This window comes from Marmota monax, unplaced genomic scaffold (genome assembly GCF_021218885.2).
Source record: "Marmota monax isolate L192 unplaced genomic scaffold, Marmota_monax_Labrador192_F-V1.1 WCK01_AAM20220418_F8-fsc00012, whole genome shotgun sequence".
NCBI lineage: Eukaryota > Metazoa > Chordata > Mammalia > Rodentia > Sciuridae > Marmota > Marmota monax.
Genome location: NW_026695227.1, coordinates 30,105,152 through 30,133,145, shown reverse-complemented (window position 1 = coordinate 30,133,145; position 27,994 = coordinate 30,105,152). Strand labels below are relative to the sequence as shown.

General features: G+C 46.1%; 3 protein-coding genes across 6 annotated transcripts in view; all 3 read left to right on the top strand.

Annotated features, from left to right (window-relative positions):
• The window catches only part of Kmt2d (lysine methyltransferase 2D), a 51,398-nt gene extending 36,708 nt beyond the window's left edge, over positions 1-14,690 (top strand). The window contains exons 55-58 of the mRNA XM_046436013.2: positions 4-3,165; positions 7,654-7,699; positions 9,685-9,780; positions 14,578-14,690. Coding sequence (XP_046291969.1) covers positions 4-96 — 93 coding nt within the window. The 3' untranslated portion in view covers positions 97-3,165; positions 7,654-7,699; positions 9,685-9,780; positions 14,578-14,690. The remainder of the gene's footprint in view (positions 1-3; positions 3,166-7,653; positions 7,700-9,684; positions 9,781-14,577) is intronic.
• Prkag1 (protein kinase AMP-activated non-catalytic subunit gamma 1) lies at positions 3,057-17,589 on the top strand. 2 transcript variants are annotated; one of them, XM_046436014.2, is made up of 12 exons: positions 3,057-3,165; positions 7,654-7,699; positions 14,578-14,687; positions 14,889-14,970; positions 15,067-15,125; positions 15,255-15,300; positions 15,409-15,463; positions 15,745-15,871; positions 15,977-16,142; positions 16,299-16,336; positions 16,600-16,746; positions 16,883-17,589. In XM_046436014.2, exons 1-12 carry the CDS (start codon positions 3,157-3,159, stop codon positions 16,988-16,990), a joined length of 993 nt encoding a protein of 330 aa, XP_046291970.1. In that variant the 5' UTR covers positions 3,057-3,156; the 3' UTR covers positions 16,991-17,589. The 2 variants fall into 2 exon arrangements, with proteins under 2 accessions (XP_046291970.1, XP_058432333.1); XM_058576350.1 differs by lacking the exon at positions 3,057-3,165 and adding an exon at positions 4,065-4,121.
• A 1,801-nt stretch (positions 17,590-19,390) lies between these two features.
• On the top strand, positions 19,391-25,315 carry Ddn (dendrin). Of its 3 annotated transcripts, none has more exons than XM_046436370.2 (3): positions 19,391-19,530; positions 21,373-21,444; positions 21,856-25,315. In XM_046436370.2, the coding sequence occupies exons 1-3, from the start codon at positions 19,406-19,408 to the stop codon at positions 23,780-23,782; spliced, it is 2,124 nt and encodes a 707-aa protein (XP_046292326.2). In that variant the 5' UTR covers positions 19,391-19,405; the 3' UTR covers positions 23,783-25,315. The 3 variants fall into 3 exon arrangements, with proteins under 3 accessions (XP_046292326.2, XP_046292325.2, XP_046292324.1); XM_046436369.2 differs by having other exon boundaries at positions 21,274-21,444; XM_046436368.2 differs by lacking the exon at positions 19,391-19,530 and having other exon boundaries at positions 21,232-21,444.
• The last annotated feature ends 2,679 nt before the right edge of the window (positions 25,316-27,994 follow it).

The following is a 27,994-nucleotide window of genomic DNA, read 5'->3' as shown; positions in this document are numbered from 1 at the left end:
CAGCTAACCTATGACTATCAGTTTGATTTTGAGGATGATCAGCACAAGATCCCCTGTCACTGTGGAGCCTGGAATTGTCGAAAATGGATGAACTAAGAAGCTTTGAGGCTACCAGGCAGGGGAGTCTCCCCACCCCCAACCTCTTCCCTGAAAGGGATGAGGGGGAAGAGAGGTAGCAGCCAGAGCCAGGACCCAGGGCAGGGGCTGCCGACTGACCGGAGCCCCTGGAGCAAGAGGCTGGGGCAGAGGGCCCCTTAGGCCACGCCCACCCTGGGCACCAGGGACAACCCTCTTCCCCGCCACTGACCCTCAGGCTGGCATCTCTGCCCCCAGCTCCAGGAGGGGCCAGACAGAAGCAGCCATTGGGCATCTCAGGTTTGAGGGGGATATGGGCCGGGAACTACCCAGAAGCATCTGGGAGGCAGCAGGGAGCGGGGAGGAGGATGTGTGGCCGGGCCTCACAGCCCTGCTGCTCCCACTGACCTCTCCGGCCCAACTCAAGGCTGCAAAGAGACTTGACTAAGCTTGACAATCCCAAAGGCCGGGTCCCACACCTGGCCCTGCCTGCCGGGTCCTGCCCCCACCCTCACCCCCAACTCCTTCCCTCTCTTATCTGTCTCTGTCTCCCTCTTTCCTCTGTGTTTCTGTCTCTCTATGGGTTGTGTTTCCTTGTTTTCCACTCTGACAAATGCAACATGAACGGGAAAGAGGCGCCCAGCTTCCCAGGAGGGCAAGCTGGGCAAGCCGGGCAAGGAGACCCCGCACCCACACCTACCTCATTTAAGTGTTGGATTTTTTGCTGTTTTGAAATGTGAGACCCTCTCCAAGCCCCTACTGCCCCAACCCTCTCCCCCACCTCACTGCCCTCTTCTGAGTGGGTGGAAAGGGGGTAGGAGGAGGAAGAAAAACAACAACAAAAAATCCATCTTTGTTTTTAATTATGGGCATGGGATGGTGGTTGAGGCAAATGGTGATGAAGATTGGGGATGACTGGCCCCTAGTTGCTCTAGGACTTCCTTCTCCATCTGGACATGGGGCAGGAGGGGTGTGCTAAACCTAGGACCAGGATATCTCCCTCCTGTTTTCCTAACCTCATCATGAGCCCATTTGCCCTCCAGCCCCTGGATGGGTGGGTGGGGGGCAGGGTGAGGGCTATCCCTGAGTGGCATGCCCATACCCAGTGAGGCAGGGTGTGGCCCGGAGCTCCCACTTTCCCTCAGTCACCAAACTGCTGCTGGTCTGGTGGGAAGGGGTGGTGATGTGGGGGTGGGGAGCTTAGTGTCAGCGCGGGGAGGGTGGGGGGTATTTATCTATTTATACATGGGATTGTACATAGTCTTGTGGGGCATGGGGGAGCCGGCTGGAGGTGAGAACCCTCCCCTCTCCCCCCACCCCCGGGGAGAGCAAATGTAAAACTACTAATTTTTGTGCTTTATATATTCTATATAAATATATCTATTTTCTTTTTACAAAACCAGTTTATAAATGGTAGGGGGGTGTGGGGCGGACACATGGAGCTCCCCTTGTGGGGGGGCCCACTCCATTACCCAACCTACCGCCCTTTTCCTCACCCCCCCTTCCCACCCCCTGGCTGTGACTGCTGTAAGGTGAGGGTATAGAGAGAGGCTGGGCCGCCTCCCTCTCCATTGTATAGTTGGACTATTATAACGCACAAAAGTGAGCTGGCCCCAGGGGGAGCCAGAGGGTGATGGGTTCCCTGCCCCCTTTCCTTCCCCTTTCTGCCCAAGCTTGTGCTGCAGTTGAACCTCTTCCTGGGGGTAGGGGTAGGTAGGGGGTAGGTGAAGCCCCAGACCCCTCTCTGGTAGGGAGCCTTGGAATGAAGATAAAACTTATATGCAGTTCTCTCCTAGGGGCTGTGGGCAAAGGGCATTTTGTAATTAATATTTTCAAGAATCAGATGTCTGGAGTGTAGGGGTGGGCTTGGTGGTGGCAGATGGGCAGGCCTGCTGGAGGGGGAGCATGGTCGCTGTTGTGATTTTAGGTTTGTTTTTGTTTTGTTTTGAATTTGGGGGGTTGTGGATTGATGGGGGTAGGGAGATTTCTTTCTTTTCTTTTTTTCTTTTCTTTTTTTTTTTTTTTTTTTAAAGCTGCTTCCTCAACTGTTTCAAGCTGCAAATGTTTAAGAGAATAACACCCCCGACTCCCACAGGAATCACTGTAATTAGATCAGGCAGTGGGGAGACTGGGCTGCTGCCCCTAGAGCCACAGCCCTTGGTCTCTCTTTCTGAGATCAAAAAGGTCTAGGCCACTGGGACGGGGAGATTGGCTGCAGTCAAACTCTGGTCAGGGCTTGGGCCTTAAGATTGGGCAAAGGGGATGGGGCAGACTTTGTAAGCATATGCTAGGTATCCGATAGTCCTGTAGAATTTAGTGAAGAATCCTTATACAGTTTTTAATTTTTATATAAACTATAACTCAGACCCAAGCTGCAAGGTTGGAATTTTGGTTGTTGGTTTTTTTAAGTACCCTGCCTGTATAATTGCATCACAATTCCCTCCCCACCCCACTCCCCCCGTTTGTATTTTGGGTTGGTTTACACTTGCACATACTCAATTTTCAGTTTTTCCCCTGTACCGCCTTCTACCCTCACCTCCAGGACCCTCCCCCTTTTTAAAAAAAAATAAATCGCTGACAAGTGTGAATCCCGTGAAGACTTTATTTTGTGTTGTGTGTATCCTGTACAGCAAGGTTGGTCCTTCGTAACAACGGATGAAATGGTTCCCTTTTTTTTAAAGCGCCCTCTCTCCCTCCACCCCCAGCGCCCCTGTCCTTGGCATGTTTTGTATCAGCGATCATTCTGAACTGTACATAATTTATGTTGCGAGAGGCAAAGGGCAAGTTTTGGATTTTGCTTCTTCCAAGTTTGTTTTTAAACGACAAATAAAAAAAGAACATTTTAAATATAAGCGGCTCCGTTCCGTGACCCTCGCCGTCAACCGGATACGTGAGGTCCGCGAGGACCCGGGGGAGGGCGGTTATCCAGGCAAGGCCACCCCCGGAAGGGGGGACTCCTCCCGTCTGTGCGTACGTTCTGCCGTGACGTAGGCGGAAGTGGCGTCGCAGCACCGGACATGGGGCGGGGCGTGCCCTGAGCGAGCTTCCTAAAGTGAAAGGATAAGGCCGGTGCCCCTTGCGATGGAGACGGTGAGGAGCGCAGGAGGGCGGCCGGGGGGCGCTATGGAGCCTGAGACCCCCTAGTTTAGGAGACGGGCAGGGCCTGGCGCTGGTGTCTGGCAAACAAGAAGTAGCCGGTGGCTGTCCTGTTGCGTGACCCTGCCCCTCTGCTCCTTCGCTGGGCGTATTTCCTAAGACGGGGCCCCGCCCTTGCCTGCCTTCCGTCAGTCCGCGGTACCCTTGGCCGGAGCGGGCGGGAACTTTCCTGGCTTCCTTCCTTGGAGCCCACGTACCCTATGGCTCTCAGGCCTCTTTCCTCATAGCAACTCAAGCCCTTTCAGAAGTGTACATGAGAGAGCAGGGTTATGATCTGGCTTTACTGATGGGTGACCCGTGCTTGCAGATAGTTCTTGGAACCCGATTGACTGATTCCTACAATCTCTAGCTGGAGGGAGATCTGAAAGACTTTTGTACTGCATCCAGCGAGGTTCCATTCCCTTATTGACTGAGAATTGAGGTTTTCTTGAAGGAAGAAATCTTTCAGTGTTATAGGCGGTCTTGTCCCTTGGACAAGCTTAGGTCATTGACGTCCTGCTTTGCGACCCAAGCAGGAGTGTTTTCATAGTTCATTCTTGATGAGCAGGCGAAAGACCAATTGTGACAGGTCCCTATCCCTGTCCCACGGATGTTGCAGGTTACCTGCTCCATGTTTGGACCCACCTCACTCTGGGGATTCTTTCTCCAGGACTCTAGGAACCCCCCCCCCCCATTTACTTCCTGCTCCCCAGTTACTCTGTCAGAGTAATTCTTCTCAGCTTGGTTTTTAATCATCCGCTACTGTTGTGGAAGGATTGCAGGTTCACTTTTCTTTGGATCAGTTAGTTATTTGCCCTGAGTAATTCTTTGCCACACCGTTTCTCTGCTTGCAGAGAGGTGGTGTTCCTTAGATTCTAAAGAAGAAAACAAAGTGGTAAAGTGAAATGCAGGTAAGGGAGTCAGTTTCTAGAGTAAGAGAATTTTGAGCAACAATAGTTTGATTCCACTTAATTCAAAATGATGTATCATTTTTAATTTACTGGTAATGTATTATGGTTTACAAAGCATTTTCTAATTTAGCCCTCATGTTTTATGTACCAGATTGGGTTCTAGGTGTAGAGATTGTTTTTAAAAAGAAGAAAAAGAAAATTCTTGCTTTGAAAGTCCTTGACCTAACTGAAGTGAGGGTGAGGGCAAACCTGAAACAGCTATTAAGATAGAGTGTTCCATCATCGAGACATAAAGTAAGAACTGTACAAGTGTAGAGGAGGAAGAAATTACACTGGACTTAGCAATGAGCATTAAAATTGAGCAAGGACATAAAAATTGGGTACACAAAGAATAAATAGGAGTGAGATAGTTGGTTTGATGTTGCTGGAGCTTTGAATTTTTTGACACAGTATGAGAAAAGACTAAAAGAGTAGGCTAAAATCAGGTTGAAGGTATTGCATATTGTTCTAGGTTTGAATTTTGCTTTATAATTAAGGGACCTGTGGAAGATGTCTGAACCAGGGATAAGTGTGCTTTGCAGGGAATGTTCTTAACAGCTTTCTGTCAATGGATGGACCCACTACAGAAAGTAATGAGTTTCTGATTTCTGGAGATGAAAATTCCTCTCAAACTAGAGATGCATTGGTGAGAGAACTTGGTGAAAGCATAGAAGATGAATCAAAGAGGAGATAGATTGAGGGCAAGGAAACAAATTTAGAGACTGTTGCAGAAGGGAGAGGTAAAAGCTTAAGACTATAAAAGTGTAAGAGAGATGGATATAAGGCTTTCCCCCCCCCCCCCCAAGACAGTCTCACTAAATGCTGGGACTGGTCTTGAACTTGTGAACCTCCGGCCTCGGCCTCCTAAGTAGCTGGGATTACAAGCTTATGCCTCTGCATCTGGCATGATATTAGGCATTTCTAACATAGTAGCTTAGCACCTTGAGTTCTGCATGTTACAGAAAGTAGGGAAATCAACTACAGTTCTAGGTACTTGGGAAGATAACCAATCCCAGTAAGACTTAAGAGGATTGAACAGATAAATATTCTGTTTTGTATTGAAGCATTTTTAGTAGTCTTTGTGACATGTGTTGTTGTCAAGTCAGTTGGAAATGTGGATAAGAAGTTTAAAGAATTTGTTGTCTGTGTGTCAGATCTAAACTGTGTCTGTAATATATTGTACTACTTGTGGAATACAGGGGTATCTTATCAGTTCCTCACATTATTAAAAATAGAAAGGAGTAAATTCCCCTCTTGTGTGGAGAAACAGGCAGAAAGATAAGGTCATATGTTCAATTGTCTTACTCTTTTATATTGTTATCTATATTTCAAATAAGATGTATGTCTCTTCTCTCTATATATAACTTAGTCTTAGGTCTAATTATTACTAGAGAATTTTTAAAAATTGTGAATGATATACAGTACACCATGTTAAGTGATGGGGGATACAAAGTATAAGCTAGTTGTAGGCTTCCAGGAATTTATAATCTGTTTAAATAGATAATGAAAAAAATAACTGTAACACAGTGCGGTGTGTAGGTATCATATGATGGGTGTGGTAATTTATATGAGTAGCTGTTTCTGTACCTTTGTATAGACCTTTGTGAGGCTGTGTATATGATGTATGTATCTTTGCTACAGAACAGCTCTCTCCACTTTTAAATGATGAGGCTGTTGTTCCGATAGCCCTGCCCAAAATGCCCAGACCAAGCCCAAAGAGAAGTGAGGGAGTTTATTCTCTCCCCTCCCCCAACCCTCAGCACATTTCAGGGGGGAAGTTAGGGTTGCTCTGCCAACTTGACCCTGTTTGCCAGCCAGCTTCCAAGGTTCAAGCCAAAGTCTTTAACTTCATGTTACTACAGAAATTATGGATGTAAAGTATGGCCTTAAGTTTGTTTGGGGATATTACCCAAAACAGGTGGATCCAAAATTATTGATGCCAGTTGATTTTCAGAATCCCTCCTGAGTTCCTACATAACAATGAAATTCCCAAACATCCCCACTTGGGGGAGCACAGAGATGGTTCTGAAGGTTTGTTTGTCTAATCTGAGACTAGACAATGGGAAATGAAACTTGGAAATCCAGCATCCCCTTTGACTCACAGGGTGCTGAGAGGACTCAAGTCTTCAGTTTTATACATTGATATTCCTCATCTACTCCTCAGTTATTCAGGCTTTGGCTGTCTTACTGACAACTATGAGGATCTCCCCAGACATGGCCCTCTGTCAGTGGTAAGGGGTATGTCTGTGATTCCAGTGCCCACAACTATGCTTAATATCATTATCTCTCTGGCATCCATGTTTTTGTTTTGTCTTTGTTTGTTTTTATTTGTTTGAGATACTAGGATTGAACCCAGGGCCTCCTACATGCTAGGCAAGCACTGTACCACTTAGCTGCACCCCCAGCCCTTTTTATTTTATCTTGAGACATAGTCTCACTAAGTTACCTAGTTTGGCCTCAAACCTGTGATCATCCTGACTCAGCCTCCTGAGTAGCTGGGATTCCAGGCATGCGTCATTGTGCCCAGCAGCATCTATTTTATTTTATATTTATTTATTTATTTAATATTTTTTTGTTGTTGTTGATGGACCTTTATTTTTATTTATTTGTATGTAGTGCTTGCTGAGAATCGAACCCAGTGCCTCATGCATGCTAGGCAAGCGCTCTACCACTGAGCCACAACCCCAGTCCCCAGCAGCATCTATTTTTTAAAATATTTTTTTTAGTTGTTGATGGACTTTTATTGTATTCATTTATTTACATGTGGTCTGAAAATCGAACTCAGTGCCTCCCGTATGCTAGATAGGCGCTCTACCACTGAGCCACAACCCCAGCCCAGCATCTATATTTTAATAAAGTCGATCTGTGAGAATCCTGTGAGGCCTGTCCTAAGTCCATATTTTTTAGTCTTAATTTTTTAAGACCTAGGGCTAGGGTTGTAGCTCAGTGGTAGAGTGCTCGCTTCACATGTGGGGGGCACTGGGTTTGATCCTCAGCACCATATAAAAATAAAATAAAGATGTTGTATCCACCAAAAACTAAAAAATAAATATTAAAAAAATTCTCTCTCTCTTTAAAAAAAATAAAAAATAAAATAAAACAAAGGTATTGTGTTCATCTACAACTAAGGAAATGTTTAAAAAAAAAACAAAAAACTTTTAAGACCTAATGTCTCATAGGCAGGGTAGCAAATAAGAACATGAACTTTCAAACCAGACAGATGATTTGTTCAAGTCTCTACCCCTTACCAACCAGATGACCTTTGATGGGTTGTTTAATGTCTCTTGACTCTCAGTTTCCTAATCTGTGAAAATAGGATAATAATAGTATTCACCTTAGGGTTGTTATGAAAATTAAGTAAAATAATATTTATGAAGGGTCTTAGAGTGTTTTAAAGGAAATCATTAGTTTACAAGCCTTTTTCCTAATGTTGCTAGGTTAAAATGGATGGAGCCTAGGTTAAGTTGCATCTGTGTTTCTCTTATCTTTCCAGGTTACTTCAGATAGCTCCCCTGCTCTGGAAAATGAGCATCCTCAAGGTAAGTATACTGTGCGATAAAGTGAACAAAGGAGACTGAACACAAAAACCATAGCTTGACCCTAACTTATCTTCACAATGGTTTTGCATCTTCTAGTGTTTCCCCTGGAAAAATCAAAACTGATCCAGATAATGTGCCAAGCCACTCAAATCAGGAATAGTCATTTGGCAGGATCACCCAGGAATAAATCTTGGATAGGGTGGAGAGGATTAATACCTTCAATTATTAAGCCACTTGGGAATAACTTCTGAGATAATTGAGCATTTTCACATAGTATCTGTCTGAGTACATTCCCAGTAGGCAACTCAGCTGGCTAGCCATGCTTTTGAAATCTCTGGTATTTTTTGAGTAGTCCAAAAACAGTGCCGTGAGGATTTTATCACCCAGCAAGTTCACAAAGCCTTTAAGTGTACAAAAGAAATTATGGAAAAACTTCAAAAGTCCTTAGAATTTATCTGGAAGTAGAAGTACTATGCCTTTAAAATCCAGAGTAAAGGAGAAGACAATTCCAGTGCATTTCCAAATACCTTTTAAAAATGGAATGTTCCAACTCTAGACCATCTAGAAAGAGGCACAATTGATAGACATCTCTAGTAAACGATTTTTCCCAGGAACATTCTTAGGTCTCCACAGGCTGTGTTTATGGCATTGGGGGTACACACTTTTCCAGAGGATTAAATAGGAGCTGAGTACAGATTCCAAGAGGCAATATAGTGTCATATTGTGATCCTAAGGGTCTTTGAATTCTTGACAAGAATTTAAAATTTTTTTAGGCTAGGGAAGTAGTTCAGTGGTAGAGTACTTACCTAGCATGTGCAAAGCCCTGGGTTTGATTCTCAGTACCACCACTGAAAAAAAAATTAAACATTTTTTGTTTTCATTTTATTTTTGGATTATCTGAATAACTCTTCATAATTGAGCATTTTCACATGGTATCTGTCTGAGTATATTCTCAGTAGCACCAAGGCAGGAGTTAGAAACTGGATTATCTACATGAACCTAGCAGTAAAACAGAAATATGACTGGAACAATCTATAAATCTTTTTTATTTTTAATTGATTTATTCTAATCTAATCTCATGTTTGAAAAACAATGGGTAGCTTCCAGTTAAATCTTATTTTATTTAAAGACATGGTCATGGTCTCACTGAGTTGCTTATTGCCTTGCTTTTGCTGAGGCTGGCTTTAAACTCAAGATCCTCCTGCCTTAGCCTCTCGAGCCACTGGAATTGCAGGTATGCGCCACTATGACTATCTACCTATTTTGGCCAGATTTTTTTTTTTTTTTTGTGGTGCTGAGAATTGAACCCAGAGCCTTGTGCATGTGAGGGAAGCACTCTACCCACTGAGCTATATCTCTGTCCCCCAGATCTTTTTGATATTGGAAAGAAACTCGGAATTAGCATTTTTATGTAAATCTCCAGGTTTTTAAAGTTGAGCAAATACAAATTACTTTTTTAAAACACTAGGAAAGCCAAATTCAATATGTATAGGGGCCTGTGGCTTAAAATGGTAGTGTTTTAATTGTTGATGTAGTGTATTTTCAACTAGTATCTAAAGGTATTTCTTAGGTGTTTGTGAATTTTCATGTTTGAAAAACAATGTATAGCTTCCAGTTAAAGATGGTAGATTGGATATATATATTCTTCACAAAACCCCCTAAAACCATTATAAAGGAATTTTTTTAAAAAGGTACAAACTATCAGAACAGGAGAGAAGATAATAGCAATGAATTCTTGGAAGCTGGAAAGTAGATGGAAGAATGTTGAGTAACTTGGCTTATCTGAGAAAACTGAAAATGAGAAAATAGATCCCAAGAGTCTACCTATTGAATATGGTTGGACAACTCCCCCTCCCCACTTTGGCCAAAACTGGGCATCAAGAGAGAGACTGAGGCACAGTTGAGGGCGGAGGTACTATACTGAAAACTGGAGCCTAAAGTGAACTGCCCCAGGTACTGACCCTTCAGCCCTCTTTCCCCTGGAGATTCAGCTTCTAGAATACTGAAAGACTTCACCCTCCAAGCTTGAAATTGAATAGTTCTTCTCTCCAGAGTCCCCTTGAGGGGAATGCCCCAAAAATGTAAGTATTGAATGTTCTCTATTTAAATGGCTCACAGAAGGCTTACTCACACACTTAGAGCACCCAATCAGTTTTTAATCCTCCCCTCTTATAATATAATCTGGACCTCCCGCAAATGTTTGTGTGTGTGTGTGTGTGTGTGTGTGTGATTTTGGCAGGGAGGGGGGAACAATAGGATTTGAATACTCTTTTAAACCAAGAGTTACTAGCCAAGCCAGGCCCAGTGGTACATGCCTACAATCCCAGTGTTTCAGTCATCTTTTTTGCTGCTGTAACCAAAAGACCTGACAAGAACAAATAGAGAAGGAAGAGTTTATTTTGGGACTCATAGTTTCAGAGGTCTCAGTCCATAGATGGCTGGCTGACTCTGTTCCTGAAGACTAGAGATGAGGCAGAACATCACGGTGGAAGTGTGTAGCATAGGAAAGCAGCTGAGGAAGTGTGTAGCATAGGAAAGCAGCTGGGGACATGGCACCAGGAAGCAGAGCGATGAAGCTGAGCTCACAAAATAGATACTAAAGACACGTGCCCCCCCTTCTATCCCCCCCATGATCCACCTTCTCCAGCCATACCCTACCTGCCTACACTCACTGTTGGAATTAAGGTACTGATTGAGTTAAAGGGTCTCCCAGTCATTTTGCCTCTAAACCTTCCTGTATTGTCTCACATATGAGCCTTTGGGGGACACCTAATATCCAAACCATAATATCCAGCAACTCAAGAGGATGTAGCAGAAGAATTACAAGTTGGAGATCAACCTAGGCATCTTAAGGAGACCCTATCTCAAGAAAAGGCTGAGAGTGTAGCTCAGTGGTAGAGTGCCCCTGAATAAATGAATGGGTGAATGAATTAATAAAATTAAACCAAGAACTACCAAACATCTAAAGGAAGTGAAAAAAGTGATACAAATGATTACTTGCCACCTCACATATGGAAACAAAAAGAAAAAAAAAAGCAACTGCAGAAAAAGTCAATACACAGAGTAGAAAACTTTAATAATAATATTAGGCTCGATGAACATATTTCTATCAGGAAACAAGTATAAGATATGTTTTTATTTTTTTAAAAAAGGAATTTTCAGAAAACAAAAATGGAGCCCTTGGAAATCAATCAAAACTTAAAAACAAATACAGGGGTTGGGGATATAGCCAGTTGGTAGAGTGCCTGCTTCGAATGTAGAAGGCCCTGGGTTCAATCCCCAGCACCACAGAAACAAACAAACAAAAACTTTTCGGGGGGCTGGGGATATAGCTCAATTGGTAGAGTGCTTGCCTCACATACATAAAGCCCTGGTGAGGCAGGGGAATCACAAGTTCAAATCCAGCTTCGGCAATTTGTGAGGCCTTGTCTCAAAAAATAAAGCTGGGCATAGTGGTGCATGCTTGTAATCCCAACGGCTTGGGAATCTGAAGCAGGAGGATCATGAGTTCAAAGCCAGCATCAGAAATGGCAAGGCACTAAGCAACTTAGTGAGACCCTCTCTTTAAATAAAATACAAAATAGGGCTGGGGATATGGCTCAGTGGTCTGGTGCCCTGAGTTCAATTCCCAGTACCTAAAAAGAAATTAAAAATAGAAAGGGCTTGGGATGTGGCTCAGTGGTTAAGTACCCCTGGATTCACTTGCTGGTAACAAAACAAAACAAAAACAGAAATAAATAGGAGATCTGAAAAATCCAGGAGAAGAATTCTCCCAGAATATAGTTAAACATCAAGGAAGCTGGGCTAGGGATGTAGTTCAGTGGTAGAGCACTTGCTTAACCTGGGCAAAGCCCTAGGTTCAATCCCCAGCACTGCAAAATAAATCAAGGAAGCAGAAAATAGGAGAGAAGATATTTTAAAAACAAGAAGTCGGGGGCTGGGACGTGGTTCACTGTCAGAGCACTTGTGTAGCATATGTGAGGCACTGGGTTTGATTCTTAGCACCACATAGCAAATAAAATAAAGGCATTCTGTCCATCTACAACTACAAAAAGATAAAAAAAAAAAAACCCAATAAGTCACAAAAGCAAACAAAAACCCAGACAGACCTGAGAGGATCAGTGTAGATGGTCCAATATCTAAATAATGGGACTTAAAAGGGAAAATGACAACACAGAAAGAAAGAAAACAAAAAAATTCAAGAATATTTCTGGGAACTGAAAAATTAGTTTTCAAACTAAATAACTCATTGAACATTTAGCATAGTGGATGAACCCTGCTGAAACACAGTCATCATGAGACTTCAAAAACACTGAAAACAGAAGATCCTGTGAGTTTCCAGAGAAGAAAAAGCAAGTAATATACAAAGAATCAGAATTACCTGGGACTCTCAACAATACTAGCAGCTAACAGGAAATGGAGCAATGCCTTCAATATTCTTCAGGAAAATAAACTCCATATCCACCCAAATTATAAACCAAGGAAGGATGAGGGTAGAATAAAGATATCAACAGACTGCAAGGTCTCAAAACATTTACCTCCCATGCACCCTTTCTCAGGAAGCTACTCGAAGATGTGCTCCACCAAAACAAGGGAGTAATCAAAAAAGATGAAAACATGAAATACAGGAAACAGGAGTACCAATAGAGGAGAGATGTAAAAGGGCCCCCTGGGTGGTGACGGAAGGAAGATCCCAGGATGGCAGCAGTATACACCAGGCAAACCAGTCCAGATTTGAGCAGGTCAGAAGACTCCAGAGAGACTTCTTTAGATAATTTAAATTGATAAGTTATCTCATGCTTCTGAATTTTTTGAAAGGAGATTTTAATAATTTGTGAAGAGTTTGGGGGTTGAATTATAAGTACTTATATAGAAAATTAACAAGTATAAAACCATTGTTAACTCCAGGGAAAACAAAGTTGTAAAAGAAAAATCAGAGTTTACTTTTTGGTTTAGTTCTGATAATGCATATTTAGCCAAAATGGCTTAAGTACTAATGTAACCAACATTAGAGTTTAACTCCTGGAAGAATTGAGGTGGAAGGCACATGTTTGTGATGGAGTACCGGTAGGGAAAAAAAACAAAAACAAAAAACTAAAAATCCTCATCTTACTTGTTAGAAAGATAGTAGATAAAGATCAAAAATGAAAAATCAGAAAGTAGCAATATAAGTATATAATTTAAGGACATAGAAATAATTACCAAAATAATCAGCTAAAAGAGATAAATATCTGAGGAGGGGTGGTTCAGGGAGGTGGGTGCCTGGTACAGCAGTTTTTCGTAATAAAATTAGCAAAACTATTTAACTCTTCAAACTGTGTGCCTGTGTAACTTTGGTGAAAAATTAAATATTGAAAAGCAAGCTGGTGGGAGGGGGCTATGGGTATGGTTCAATGGTAGAGCAGCTTCCTTGATGTTTAATTATATTCTGGGAGAATTCTTCTCCTGGATTTTTCAGATCTCCTATTTATTTCTGTTTTTGTTTTGTTTTGTTACCAAAAATGGTAGAGCACATTTTAGTATGAACACATTTTAGCATTCAATCCCCAGCTACAAATAAACAAAATTGACTTAGAATTTTATGAGCATGAACTTTGGGATTAGGTAGATCTTTCTTGCCACTTTCTAATGGTGTGACTTTGATGGCTTATTTAATTCTTCCATATCTGGTTTTCTCATCTGAAACATGAGGATACTTAACAGATTTGTTGAAAGAATTAAGTGATGTAATATGTTTAAGTATACATAGCCTAGTACATAGCACATTTGGGCTGCTGTTTTGAGGGATTGCTTCTCCAGTTTTGGTCAAGCAATTAAAATCACAGGAATGAGCCTGGCATCGTGGCACATGCCTTAATCCCAGTGACTCAGGAGACTGAGTCAGGAAGATTTCAAGTTCAAGGCCACCCTTAGCAATTTAGTAAGGCCTTAAGCTACTTAGTGAGACTTTGTCTCAAAATTAAAAATAAAAAAGGTCTGGGAAGGTAACTTAATTGTAAAGTGCCCCTGGGTTCAATCCCCAGTACCTGTCCCCCCTCCAAAAAAAAAAAAATAATCACAAGATTGGAGGTAAGCCTAGCCAGACTCTCCTATTTGTCTAGAGTAGGTGATATGATCTCTGATTCCAGAATGATCCCATAATGAACTCTCAGGATGATTGAGCACTGGGCTCCAACTTAGTGTTGCTGAGAAGCGGCCCAACTTACACCATGACTCTGCCATCTGCAGGTCTTGGAAGAATTTTTTTTGTAGTTGTAGGTAGACAGAATGTCTATTTATTTTTATGTGGTGCTAAGGAAGTGTTGTGCCACTGAGCTACAACCTCAGCCTCTTAGAGAAGAATTTTAAAAAGCTTACTTAGTATTTTATCATTTATTTATTTATTTATTTTAGTTGTAGGTGAACACAATACCTTTATTTATTTTTATGTGGTGCTGAGGATTGAACCCAGTGCCCCACCTGTGCTAGGCGAGTGCTCTGCCACTGAGCCACAACTTCAGCCCCTTGGTATTTCATCTTTACTGAGAAAAGATAAGTGAAAGTGTGCTAAATAAATAGAAGGAAATTTTTGAATTAAAGATGAGAAAAAACTTTTAGACTAGAAAAAGTTAATGAAAGATATTATAGACTTTGTTTTAATCATCCTTCTTTTACCAAAAGAGCCAATATAGTCTTATCTGGGGTTAGGAGTTGGATAAAACAGTTTTTAAGGGGTTCATCTAGGTTTTCTAGGAACAACAGAACAAAACAGAATAGGGAACCTTATTTTTTTTTTTAAATTCTCTATTTGAGAAACTAAAACACTGTTTTGTTTATTGTCTCTTTTAATGGGGGGTTATTGTATGGAAGAAAGCTATTAACTGTCCCACCCTATGCAGAGACCCCGGAATCGAACAATAGCGTGTATACTTCCTTCATGAAGTCTCATCGCTGCTATGACCTGATTCCCACAAGCTCCAAATTGGTTGTATTTGATACTTCCTTGCAGGTGGGTGGAATCTTCTTTTCCCTTCCCCCTTCCTTGGAACCTCTGGTTCAATACCTCTTATCCTGTCTCATCTTAAGGGTAATGGTCTTTTCCTTCTATGGAATTAGTTTCTTGTTTTCTCCAGAATACCAACCCTTCTTCTTTCTAACAGTCCTGTATCCTGCTAATTTCCCTTTATGATTATTACTGTCTTGGCTACAGGTGAAGAAAGCTTTCTTTGCTTTGGTAACTAATGGTGTACGTGCTGCCCCATTGTGGGATAGTAAGAAGCAAAGTTTTGTGGGTAAGCAAAAGTCTGGAACACAATATTATTGGCATCTTATGCTGGGAAGGGAGAGAAGCTTTGAGCAATGCTGAGGGCTCTTGTCTTGGCCTTTAGGTATGCTGACTATCACAGATTTCATCAATATCTTACATCGCTACTATAAGTCAGCCTTGGTAAGGAACCTTAGCCCAAACACTAAAACCACTTTCCTTGCCCAGAGTTTCTCATTCTCATGTATTTTCCTGCATGCAAGCCATGAAATAAAGAGGAAGATGATCAAGTTCTTTTGCTTCTGCTTCCAGGTACAGATCTATGAGCTAGAAGAACACAAAATAGAAACCTGGAGAGGTATATGGAGAATTTGGGGGTTGTAAAAGGATGAAGGGATGAGGGTGTTTCCTGTGGGAAATGCTTTTTCCACGGCAGTATTTTGTGAACTGTCCCTTTTCCCTTCAGAGGTGTACCTACAGGACTCCTTTAAGCCACTTGTCTGTATTTCTCCAAATGCTAGGTGAGTTCCTGCTGTCCATGTATCCAAATGGGAACAGCCTTGCCATCAGCATAACTAAAACCCTAAACACCCAAAGATCCAGGGAGGGGCAAAAAAAGATACTCCTCTTAACACTCACACTCTCTTATACACTCACTCACTCCTTCTCTCCCCCCAAGTCTGGTCTAAGCTATCAACCTCTCCTAACCACCAGTTTTCCCTGTTTACAAATACTCTTTAACAAAATTATATAACTCAGCATTAGAATTATGGACTTATTATTACTCTTTACCTTCTCACAGCTTGTTTGATGCTGTCTCTTCATTAATTCAAAACAAGATCCACAGGCTGCCAGTTATTGACCCAGAATCAGGCAATACCTTGTACATTCTTACTCACAAGCGCATCCTGAAGTTCCTCAAATTGTTTGTAAGTGATCTCAACCCAGTTCTTATTTCTTATATACTGGGTTGGAGGGTTATCCATGGTTGGTTTAGGGGGCCTTAAAAGTCAAGCTAATGGTTCTTTCCTCAGATCACTGAGTTCCCCAAGCCAGAGTTCATGTCTAAGTCTTTGGAAGAGTTGCAGATTGGCACCTATGCCAATATTGCTATGGTCCGTACTACCACCCCCGTATATGTGGCTCTGGGTATCTTTGTACAGCATCGAGTCTCAGCCCTGCCTGTGGTGGATGAGAAAGGTGAGATTAGGAAAGGAGAGGGAAGACTCTTAGGGGTCAGGTAGCTGAAGAAAATCTGTTTTCCCTTCAGCTCAACATGGGAGGGGGGGCAATTCTTTGGGGAAGGGGGAGCCTTGGATGCCAGATCTCCTTTCTGAGCTGCCTCTATCCCCCTAGGGCGTGTGGTGGACATCTACTCCAAGTTTGATGTTATCGTGAGTGATTGTGGAGGGGTTGGGATATTGGGAAGGGGAGGGATATTGAATGTGGAAAGGGAAAAGAAGGAGTCTTTTTTGTCACTTGAGTCTTAGAAGTTTCCAAGCTTTCAAATTCTATTTGAAAATAAATTGAATGATCTGTGTATGGCTTGTGGACGTGGCTGACAATTGCCCTAAACCCCTGTGGTGAGATTGGGTGTGTCCAAGATTTAGGGACTGGTTCCCTTGCTTCCCTGCAAGCCCTTCCTTTCTCTCCCCAGAATCTGGCAGCAGAAAAGACCTACAACAACCTGGATGTGTCTGTGACCAAAGCTCTCCAACATCGATCACACTATTTTGAGGGTGTTCTCAAGTGCTACCTACATGAAACTCTAGAGACCATCATCAACAGGCTGGTGGAAGCAGAGGTAGGGAGGCCAGTGACTCTAAAGGAGCTGGGGGAAGTAGTCTTGAGAGTTGGGGTTTAGCATGGAGAATAGGGGTTGAGGGGCTCACCCCAACTGAGGCTGGCACTAAGCATTCCTTCTTCTTGTTCTGTGCCAGGTTCACCGACTTGTAGTAGTGGATGAGAATGATGTGGTCAAGGGAATTGTATCACTATCTGACATCCTGCAGGCCCTGGTGCTCACAGGTGGAGAGAAGAAGCCCTAGCAGGACGAAGGAGTTGGGCAGCATCAGGGGATATGCTTCACTTGCTGCCTGATAAAAGCTGTAGGAATCAGATGAAACCTTAGGAGAACTGACTGTTCCCTACTCAGAGTCCCCTGCCCTCTGTCTGAAAGCTAGAGGAGGCATGAGGAGAAGGGGAAAGGATTTTAGCCGCCCTTACCCTCACATGTATATTTGAGAAAATCTTTCAGCCTAGCCAATCCCAGCTCCTGTCTTAGACATAGCCCCCTGTTGGGTATAAAATGGGCTCTGTGCTCCTCAGGCAAATACTGATCTCTGAGAGATCCCTAGACCTCACCCTTCCTTTGCCTCTGTCTCTGCTCTGACTCTATCCTAAGATAATAGCACAACCAAACTCTTCATATTTTTATTCTTCCTAGTTCATGCTGTATGGAGGAGGCTGTGTCCATTTAGTGTCATTTCTTCCAGTGATCTGAGTGGGGAGTATTGTGGGGAGGAAGGCTTTTGGTTCTTGTGCTGTAAGCGTATGAAGGAAGATGGTTAAGTGGTGGAGGAGGTCAGAGTGGATAGCAAAGGTTATTGCTTTTCATGGCAAAGCTGATTAAATGACAAGAATCTCACATGTTATTGCAGTGTTTGATTTTTACACTTAATAGACACTTTCCCCAGCCTTTTAACTTCATATGACTTCTTCAACTCATCACTAATAACAGTAGTAATAACAACACACATACATATATAACTGCATACTAAATATCATTCTCAGTGCTTTACCTATACAAGTTATGTATTCCTTATCCTAAATACTTGAGACTATGTGTTTTGAATTTTGGAGCAATTCAGATTTAAAATTTTTTGATTAGGGATTGTCAACTGTGTTAACACATTTAGTCTTCAGAACCATACTAAATACTATCCTAGTTTTAATAGATTTTGTGTGTGTGTGTGTGTGTGTGTGAGAGAGAGAGAGAGAGAGAGATACTGGTACTGGGGATTGAACCCAGGGCCTTGTGCATGCAAGGCAAGCACTCTACCAACTGAGCTGAATCCCCAGCCCTTAATAGATTTTTTTAAAAAGTGCGGCATAGAGGGACTAACTGGCTCAAGGCCACAAGCTACTAAAAAATAAAATTAGGATTAGAATCCAAATGGTCTAGATCCAGGTTTCATGCTTTTTCTTTTTCTTTCTTTCTTTCTTTTTTTTTTTTTTTTAATCACTATGCTAGACTTACTACCTCTGTAATTCTCCTTTCACAAGTGTTGTCCACCCTATTCCCTTATTATTCACTTTCTCCTCTGCCTGAACCATAGCTGAGGCCCCAGGAAAATCTCATAACAGTGATAGCTCTCCAGAGAATAGACAGGTCTTTGGGCAGAGAGACCTGCCACCATCAGCACTTTTCCTAAGGAAGGTTGGATTGTTTGAACTTTGCTGGGCTGGCACTATCCTTGAACTTACAAATTCTTGCCTTTCTTCCAAGATAAGAATGAGCTAGACAGTGGTAGAACACTTGCCTAGCATGTTTGGCCCTAGTTTAAATCTCCAGTAGCTCGCGGCGCACAAACATGTGCGCACACACACACACAAACACTGAGCTAACAGTAGTGGGTAAGGGAATAGCAGGAGTAAGGTCACCCTATCAGACCCACTCCCTATGCTGAAATTACATGGACTGAAACAGTAGTCAGCATCAGACACCTCAGTGACTGCCAGACTATGGATATGAGCCAGATTCCAATGCCATTTCACTACTCCCTTGCAGGTACAAAATAATTTCCCATCCAAACCAGGAACTACAGCATCTCTACAAGCCTGGGCTTCCCTCTACTGTTTCTAAGTCTTTCTTTTTTTTTTTTTTGCATTTAAAAATTTTTTTTAGTTGTAGATGGACACAATATCTTTATTTATTTTTTTTAAATATTTATTTATTTATTTTTAGTTTTCAGCGGACACAACATCTTTGTATGTGGTGCTGAGGATCGAACCCGGGCCGCACGCATGCCAGGCGAGCACACTACCGCTTGAGCCACATCCCCAGCCCCAATATCTTTATTTTTACTTGTTTATTTTTATGTGGGGCTGAGGATCAAACCCAGGGCCTCACGCTTGCAAGGCAAGCACTCTACCACTGAGCTACAACCCCAGCCCCTGTATCTAACTCTTCTGATGAACCATCAGCCTTACTATACTTTTTCCAAACTAGGATTCCTAATGGAATCTCCTGATTCCAAACCAGGAGAAAAGCATCAAGACACTTGTTAGAATTCAGCTTTCAGTGCTGCATTGTGGCTAGGCCCTTGCTTCTGTGCTCACCTCTTCACAGCTCTGGCAGCACATTCCCAAACTTGGGGGAGGAAGGCTTCCAAGTTATTAGAATTAGAGTATGTTTATATGTGTGTGGGTAGGTGCATGGTGGAAAAGACAGATGTCTCCTTATGTCACATTCCCTCATTAACAAAGATTTGTCTGGGGAGGAGGCAAGAGCTTTAAAAAGCCTCTGGACTCTGGTGGAATCCAGAGTGGAAAGAAGCACCTTCAAGCAGAGCCATCAGTGCGGCTGGTATGTGCATGGAATCAGGAGGGAGGACATAGATGGGACAGGGGCTGTTTGGGTTCTCTCCAAGGGTCCATGTTAAGGAGCAGAGGGTCTAAGTTTTGTGCTATTTCTCAGTAGTAAGTCCCATCTCTGCCATGCAACCCTTTTTATTCCCATTACCTTAAAAGGTAGGGTCTGTACCCAAAGAGGTCCATGTCCTTTAGCAGAAAACAAATTGGGATCTCCTGCTTTTCCCATTTTCCTCTAAAATCCAACCAATCAGTCTCAGAATCTGAGGATGGAACTGAGGGAAGGACAAGGGAGCTCCACAGGCTTCTAACCTTTTCTTCTCAGAAGAGGCAAATTGTCCCTTGTTCCTTAGGAACCATTACCATACACACTTTCTCCCTCTCTGCACCCCTCCCCTCCACGGAAGCTGCTGCCATGGTTGCCAGGCAATGTTGCTAAGTCTCTGCATGTAAGGGTTGGCGTGGGCTGTGCTGCCACTAACATTACCATGGTGAATCAGGGGACACCTGGTATAGGCTTAGGGGGAGGGATCATGTGGATGTAAGCAACAACTTCCTAGGACAGACTGAGCCCAAGAGGCTAGTTCCACTTTAGAAAGGGGTTGAGTGAACTAGGAATTGTGGTAGTGGAGAGGGAGCCCTACAGTGGGAAATACAGGCCACTTTTATTGCAGTTGCTAGGGAATTTGTTTTGCCAAGGGAGCACATCATTCCTCCTCCATCCCTCTTAGTAAGGGTGCAAGTGCATAAGCACTCTATTCTGTCCTCCATAAGGCTGAGCAGGGCTGTGTAGGCACAGAACAGTGTAACCCCAAAATTCTGGCTTCTGTACTTGGGGAAAGTATCTGCTCCTGGGTGGGGTGGCTCCATGGGTGCCCAAGAGCAAATATCTGGAGTGGGAGTGGTAGAACAGCTTAGATAGCCACCATGGAGTGTGTCCTACTATACCAGCAGCCACTCTGCCACACTCAAAAAGTGAGGGTTAAGGATGTAGGGGTCACCCTTTCTGAGCTTGGGAGAACAGCTCTCTCCCCGAATCATACAAAAGCTTCCTGAAAGCCACCGCCTCCTCTCTCCACTGCTTGGGAGCTAGTTACTCATCTCATCTCTGCACCCGAATGCCACTGCCGCTAAAAATAGCGCCCCCAGCCGTGGGCCAGCCCCTCCTGCACCCCAACCCCATGGAAACCAGCACAGAGAGTGGCAGGCAGAGACCTTAAATTCCATTCTCATCATTCCCCGTTGTGGAAATAAGTCCAAGGCAGGAAGAAAGTACCAGGTAGAACCCTAGTGGTCTGGCAACCTGACAAGCAGGAGAGTAAAGGGTTAAAACAGCAGGAAGGTTGAAGAAATGGGGACGACTAGAGAGGGGGGCACTGTCAGCGTGGTAGGAATCAGAAGCCTCTCCTCCACCCACACTGTGGGTCCCATTAGGCTTGGGGGACAGAGCAGTGGGAAGGGGCGTCCAATCCTGGGCCCCAGGGGGCGGCCGTGTACATGGGGGAGGTAGCAACGCTGAGCCGTCCGCGCTGTGTCACATGCGCGCGCGCACACACACAGACAGGCACACACGTGTGCCTGGGTATATATAGTTCCCAGTCCCTGGGCCCGCCGCTCTGCAGTGGGCGCCGGCTCCCTGGGCTGGGAGGGGGCTCCAGGGGCGGGTGGGAGGGTGGGGGGCCGGGGTGGGGTGGGGCAGGATGCTGGATGGCCCGCTATTCTCTGAGGGGCCCGACAGCCCCCGGGAGCTCCAGGATGAGGAGTCTGGCAGCTGCCTCTGGGTGCAGAAGTCCAAGCTGTTGGTGATCGAAGTGAAGACTATTTCCTGTCATTATAGTCGCCGCGCCCCTTCTCGACAGCCCATGGACTTTCAGGCCAGCCACTGGGCTCGCGGGCCCCAGAACCGCACGTGAGTGAAGGAGGGGTGAGGGGAAGCAAGTGGTGGGGCGGGGATTGGGGTCCAGATCTCCCCACAGGCACCGGTGAACACCGCTGGTCCCCATTCTCTTTCCCGCGCCTCCCTCCCCCACCCCTCGAGGGCTCAGGCCTGACTCATTCAGCGTTGATTCGGGGGACATGAGTGGGCGTGAGAAAGGGCAGGAGGTAAGATGGGGCAGGCGCTATTAAAGTGTGCATGGAGAGGTGGCGAGGAGTCCCACTTCGACTTCAGCCCTAACATATACGCACGTGCACACTCGCACACACTCACACAAACCCCTTCACGTGGCTGCCCCAAACGGTCACCAGTGCTCCCAGTTCCCTGGACCTCGGCTCCCTTCCCCCACAAACTGCTCACCTGGGTTCCTGCTCATTGTCCCAGGTGTAGGCCAAGCCCGGGATCCCCCGAGCCGCCGCCCCGCCGTCCCTGGGCCTCCAGGGTGCTGCAGGAGGCGACCAACTGGCGGGCGGGGCCTCCAGCCGAGGCCCGAGCCCGGGAGCAAGAGAAAAGGAAAGCGGCGTCGCAGGAGCGGGAGGCCAAGGAGACCGAGCGAAAAAGGCGCAAAGCTGGTGGGGCCCGACGAAGCCCCGTGGGTCAGCCGCGCCTGGAGCCCCGGAACGTTCCTCGGGTGGCCCAACCTGCAGGGCTCCCAGTTCCCTCTCGGCCCGGGCGCCTGGGGCAGGTGGGGAGAGCTCGTCCATCCGCGCAACCGCAGAGCGACCCGGGGGCGCCATGGGCGGGGCCCTGGGGAGGTCGCAGGCCAGGGCCCCCCAGCTATGAGACTCACCTGCTACTCAGAGGCTCTGCAGGTACGGCCCCACGACGCCGCTGGGACCGGCCACCACCCTACGTGGCTCCACCTTGTTACGAAGGCCCCCACAGGACCTTGGGGACCAAGCGAGGTCCCGAGTTCTCGCAGGCACCCATCTTATCAGCCCCAACTCCGACCCCCGCCAGGACAGAGGGAGGGCGCACAAAAAAGAAGTTAGACCCTCGAATCTACCGGGACGTCTTAGGGGCTTGGGGTATCCGACAGGGGCGAGGTCTCTTAGGGGGATCTCCAGGCTGTGGAGCGGCCAGAGCGAGGCCAGAGTCTGACAAGGGGGCCACGGAGAAAAGTCTGAGCCTAGCGGCTGCTGGCCTCAACAATAGTAGTGACCGCCACTCCCAAGCCAAAACTACAGGTAGCCCAGGCACGGAGATAGCTCCTTCCAGGTCTGCAACTGCGTCTCCGAGCCCCCCACGTCCAGCTCCCAGGTCCAGGCACCATCACAAGGGCTCGAGGGAAGGGAAAGAGGGAAGAGAACCTATCTGGCTGCCCAAATGCTGGTTTCCTTCCCCTAAAAAGCAGCCACCCCGGCATAGCCAGACGCTCCCCAGACCCTGGGCTCCAGGAGGCACTGGATGGAGAGAGTTCCTGGGTCCTAGAGAAGGGACAGGATCCGAGACCCTGGAGGGTTGGAAGGTGACCCGCCGCGCCCACACCCTGCCTCGCAGTTCCCGGGGTCCCGCTAGTGGAGAAGGTGTCTTTGTCATTGACGCCACGTGTGTGGTGATACGGTCCCAGTATGTTCCCACCTCTCGAACCCAAAAGGTGCAGCTTTTGCCCTCTGGGGAGCCACGCGTTGTGGGAGATGCTCCCAGGCAACCCAATCCCTGTAAGGAAGAGGGCGAGGGGTCCGCGGTCTTTCCCTCCAGCGACCAGAAACCGCTGTTGAGCAGTCTCCTTTTACACCAGCTGGGCAGGGGGCGCGGGGGCGAAACTGAGGACGGGAAGCCGGGGGAATCTTCACTGGAGGAGCGCGCCTCCGGCATCTTGGGGCTCTCGGTAGGCGAAGTAAACCTGCCGGACGCCCCCACGCAGCCAGTTAGTCCAGAGCACCCAACCTTAGGCCCATCAGCTCTGGGAGGCGCCGGCAGCGCAAAGGGCTTGGAAGTGGCAGTGGTCCCGCGGCGCGCGGGCGGGGGCTGGGCGCGGACCCCGGGGCCCTATGCCGGGGCCCTGCGGGAAGCCGTGTCCCGCATCCGCCGCCACACTGCCCCAGACTCGGACTCAGATGAAGCTGAAGAGCTCAGCATCCATAGCGGTTCCTCTGATGGAAGCGACACAGAAACCCCGGGCGCCTCCTGGCGGAATGAGAGAACCCTGTCCGTGGTTGGGAACGCCCGGCCACGGGAAGGCGGGAAGACAGCAGAGCTGAGCGACAGTATCCAAGAGATTCTAGATGTCATCAGCCAAACTGAGCAGGCCCTCTTTGGGGCGAGGGATGTCAAGGGGACCCCACAAGGGAATAGGGAGAGGCAGTGAGAGACTCCTTCTTGTATTTGTATCCTCTGACCCATCCCTCTTTGGACCTCCTTCTTCCCCACAGAGACTTCCTTTGCTCTCTTTTCCTTGTTTCCCTACCCATACCGTTTCCCATACTTGAAATAGAAATGAAAGGAAAAGAGAGCATGTGGCATTTTATGGTTGTTTCAGGAGAGATGAGAATGAGCAGATTTAATGCCTGTTGTATGCAAGACATTCCTTGAGATCTTCAGCAGGGGCTGGTGCCCAAGGTGTGGAGCTGAACAGAGAGGCCTAGTAAGGACCAGGCTAAAGGTCAGGGATGGAGGCAGTCATAGGAAGACAATGTCAGGGCAGGACCTCTGGGCAGGAAGGATCTAGGGACAAAGTGGCCAGGTGATAGAGGGGTTCTTGGCAGAAGAGGGTCCAGAAGCAACCAGCAAAGCAGGAAAAGGACTGTTGAGTCACAGGTCTTGAGTTTTGGCCCCAACTCTGCCACTGATTTGCCAGTTGACTTACACCTGTCACTTCCCCTCTCCAGGGCTCCTAGTATTTAAAATGAGGGAGATCTATGGTTCTTTCCAGCTCTGGAATTTGGGGATCTTTGAGGAGGCCTCATCTCAACAAGCCAGGAAAGAGCATTGAGAATAGGCTAACAGAATCCAAGGGTTCCCCAGTTGCTTCCTTGTCACCTTCACTTATCCTCAATTCAGGAGACTGTCTAGGGTTTACAGAAGAACTGAGTGAGCAAGGTGCTCATACCCTGGTCTCCCTCGTTTAGATGAGGGTTCCCCAAAGCAAGGCAGGATAGTGACCCTGTTACTGTCCCTGGCCTGTGGTGGTCCAAGCTGGGGAGGGAAGGTAGCCAATGAATCAGCTTGGGACCTCTCCAGGCCTCCCCCTTTTGCTTCACCCCCATGTCCCTTAGTGGTGTACTAAAGTATTATTACGATTTCTCAGCCAGGTGTATTGCCCACCTGACAGAACCCTGAGAATTCCTGCATCTTTGCCTCTTCAAGAAACCCTCCAGGCAAGGAAAAATGCTGGTCTCAAAAAGACCATAGGGTGGGGCGTGATACTCACAGTAGCCACTAAGGGGCGCGCGCAGGTCGCGGATTTCCCCGGTTGCTAGTTCCTGAGTCCCCCCTATCCGGGCATTGCAGGTTATCTGATCCCTAGTTACCGCGCGCCTGTCCCCCGCCTTGCCACCTCCAGCTGTGCGGGGCCGGGAGCAGGCCTCCGGCTTCCCAGACCTCTGGAGCACGCCGAGCCCCTCTTTGTACTCATCCACGCCAAGTGGCTTGGAACGCGGACACTGACCTTTTTTTTTCTCTCTGATCCTGGACACATCCTCTGTTTGCCATTTACTAGCCATGTGAGCTTGGCCAAATCACTTCACCTCCCTGAGCCTCAGTTTCCTCATCTGTCAAATGGGGGTTTATAAACACCTACCTCGCAGGGTTGTTGTGAGGATTTAATGCGGTAATGTATGTAAAGCGCCTTGCACAGTGCCTAGCACACATTGGCGCTCAATAAATCTAAGCTTCCCTTTAACCAGTTCTGGCATCTTCCTTTCTCTGACCCTTTCCCCACACCCTCTCCCAGGGCTCCTCTGCTCCTTCCCGCTTGCTGTGAGGGGGGAGGAGGACTCCTTTCTTTGGTGAAAACTCTAGGCCCACCCATCTCCCCTACCAGGGACTCTCTTCCTCGCCCCCCACTCCACTCCTGCTACCTCTTCCCACTGCCTGGGAGCACTCCCCCCGCCCCTCATTCCGGGCAAGGGCTGAGTCAGCCTGGGTAAATTTAGCCGCTGGCTAGGCAGGCGCGGGGGCTTTGCCCAGACTCAGTCTCCGGGTCCTGGCCTACCCCCCGGCCCCGCCTCTGTCCTCACTTCCATCGAGTCCCGCCAACCCCAGCTCCCGCTCAGCGTTCAGGTCCCCAGCTCCTCTCTCAAACCACTTCTGGTTTTAGTCTCCAATTATCTCGACATCACTCTGGGAAGGACTTGGAGGAGGCAGGGCTGCCAGTTGGATGTGAGGCGACCCAGGGCCCCCGAGGTTGGCCTTACTTCAGGAGATGAGGGTCTGTCCTCTTGGTGTTTCCGAACCAGAGGGGAGAGCATTGGTTTGAGCTCTGGAAGAAGGTCCACCCCGCTGCCTGCCTTGAATGCACACTTCCAGATTTCAAATAGTTCTGGAAGGAGAGGGTGAAGGAAGTGGGGAGGAGGACCATACCATCTTGGGCAGAGATTAAAGGTTGCTGATATCTGTCTCCCTCCCATCGCAATCCTTAGCTGTTGCCAATTCTAACGACTAAGTGTTTACTGAGCAGTACTAGGAGCAAGACACTCTGTGCTGGCCTCCAGAAAGAGAAGCAAGGCATGCCTGACAATGAGGCAAAGATGAAACACAGAGATGATAGTACCGAGTGTGAATGTTAAATACTATGAGGAGTCAAACTAGGGAGATTACCATTTTATGAGATTCAGGACTTCTCCTTGGAGGAAGTGGCATTTGAGTTAAATTTGGTGAAAGAGCATTTCAAGTAGGATGGTGCCTGTCTTTAAGGGCATAGTCTGTAGTTCCAGTTACTCTGGAGACTGAGACAGGAGGATGGCTAGAGTCCTAAAATTCGTGACCAGTGTAAGCAACATCTCAAAAATCAAAACAGAAGAAGTAGAGGGAACAAAGTAGCAAAAAAGATATGGAGGGCTGGGGATGTGGCTCAAGCGGTAGCACGCTTGCCTGGCATGCATGGGGCGCTGGGTTCAATCCTCAGCACCACATAAAAAATAAAAAAATAAAGATTTGTGTCCACCAAAAAATAAAAATTAAAAAAAATTTAAAAATTATCTCTCTCTTTCTCTTTAAAAAAGATATGGATGCAGGGAAACAGGATATTTTTTAAATTATAAAATTAAAAGAAAAGAAAGATATCAAATGAGCCAGTCACAGTGGCAGGACTGTAAACCCATCTAAAGCAGGAGGATTCCAAGATGGAGACCAGCCTGGGCAATTTAGCAAGGCCTTGTGTCAAAATAAAGAAATAAATCAGGGCTGGGGATGGACCCAGTGGTAAGGTGCATGCCTAGCATGTGTGAGGCCCTGAGTTCAATCCCAGAACCACCAATAAATAAATAAAATTTTAAAAGGGCTTGGGGTGTAGTTCAATGGCAAAGAACTCCTGAGTTCAATTCCCAATACCTCCTTCCCACAAATTACCAAATGGTCTAGTCCTCCCAAAGTTGAGAGAACATTCATAGTGGAAGATCAATCAGTTGGGAGTGAAAATAGAGGTGGGAACAGGTGAACCTGGTACATTGGTGAACCCTACCCTCTTGGGCTTGGGAAGAGGGTAGGATTCAGGCTAAGAGGAAAACTAGGGAAGCCCACTGCTGAAGTGAGGGCAGCTGCCTGCAGTTTGCTACAACCTAGGGGTTCCAGGATCCTGAGGCAGGTAGAAGTGGTGAACTAACTGCGTGGTATAGTAGAGGGGCTGACCCTGTGGGAGTTGTCTCCACTATACTGCCTAAACACATTTGAGGTGAACATACAATAGTCTATTTTTTAAAAGCTCACCCACATTGCTACCATTATTGGAGAATTAAGGTAGCACGTTTAGAACTTGGACTTCGGGGCCTGGCAGCCTGTATTTAAACCTTGCCTCTACCTCATTCTAGCTGTGTGACATTGGGCAAGATACTCAATGTCTCTATGCCTCAGTGTCTTAACTTATATAAAAAGGAGAGGAGGATATTACCAGGTGTGGAGGTGCACACCCGTAATCCCAGCAACTTGGGAGCTGAAGCAGGAGGATCACAAGTTCAAATTCACCTTAGCAATTTAGCAAGACCCTAAACAACTAGCAAGACCCTGTCTCAAAGTAAAAAATTATAAAAAGGCTGGGGTTGAACCCCTGGGTTCAATCCCTGGTTTAAAAAAAAAGGCAGGGGGGAAATATTAAAAGCACTTTTTGCATAGGATTGTTGAAAGGATTAAATGATTCAATATGCATAGTACTTAGAACAATGCATGGTAAGTGATATATAAGTATTAGCTCTATTCTTTCTCTTTAGCACTATTTCATTAGTGATGGAGTGTCAAACAAAGGATGAGGGAAAGAAGTAGAAGTAAAAGAGGAGAAAGGGGTAGCAGAGTCCACATCAAGAGGAGCACAGGAAAAAAAAAAAAAAAAGAGGAGCACAGGGTTTGGGCATGGTAACATATGCCTGTA

Excerpts from the sequence above, each read along its gene's own strand:
- Prkag1 (XM_046436014.2), top strand. Across the intron at positions 14,688-14,888 it reads TATTTGATACTTCCTTGCAG|GTGAAGAAAGCTTTCTTTGC; the intron begins GTGGGTGGAATC and ends TCTTGGCTACAG. Across the intron at positions 16,337-16,599 it reads ACTCCAAGTTTGATGTTATC|AATCTGGCAGCAGAAAAGAC; the intron begins GTGAGTGATTGT and ends TTCTCTCCCCAG.
- Ddn (XM_046436369.2), top strand. The coding sequence starts at position 19,406 with ATGTCACATTCCCTCATTAACAAAGATTTGTCTGGGGAGGAGGCAAGA. Across the intron at positions 19,531-21,273 it reads CAGAGCCATCAGTGCGGCTG|CCCCCGGGAGCTCCAGGATG; the intron begins GTATGTGCATGG and ends GGGGCCCGACAG. Across the intron at positions 21,445-21,855 it reads CGCGGGCCCCAGAACCGCAC|GTGTAGGCCAAGCCCGGGAT; the intron begins GTGAGTGAAGGA and ends TCATTGTCCCAG.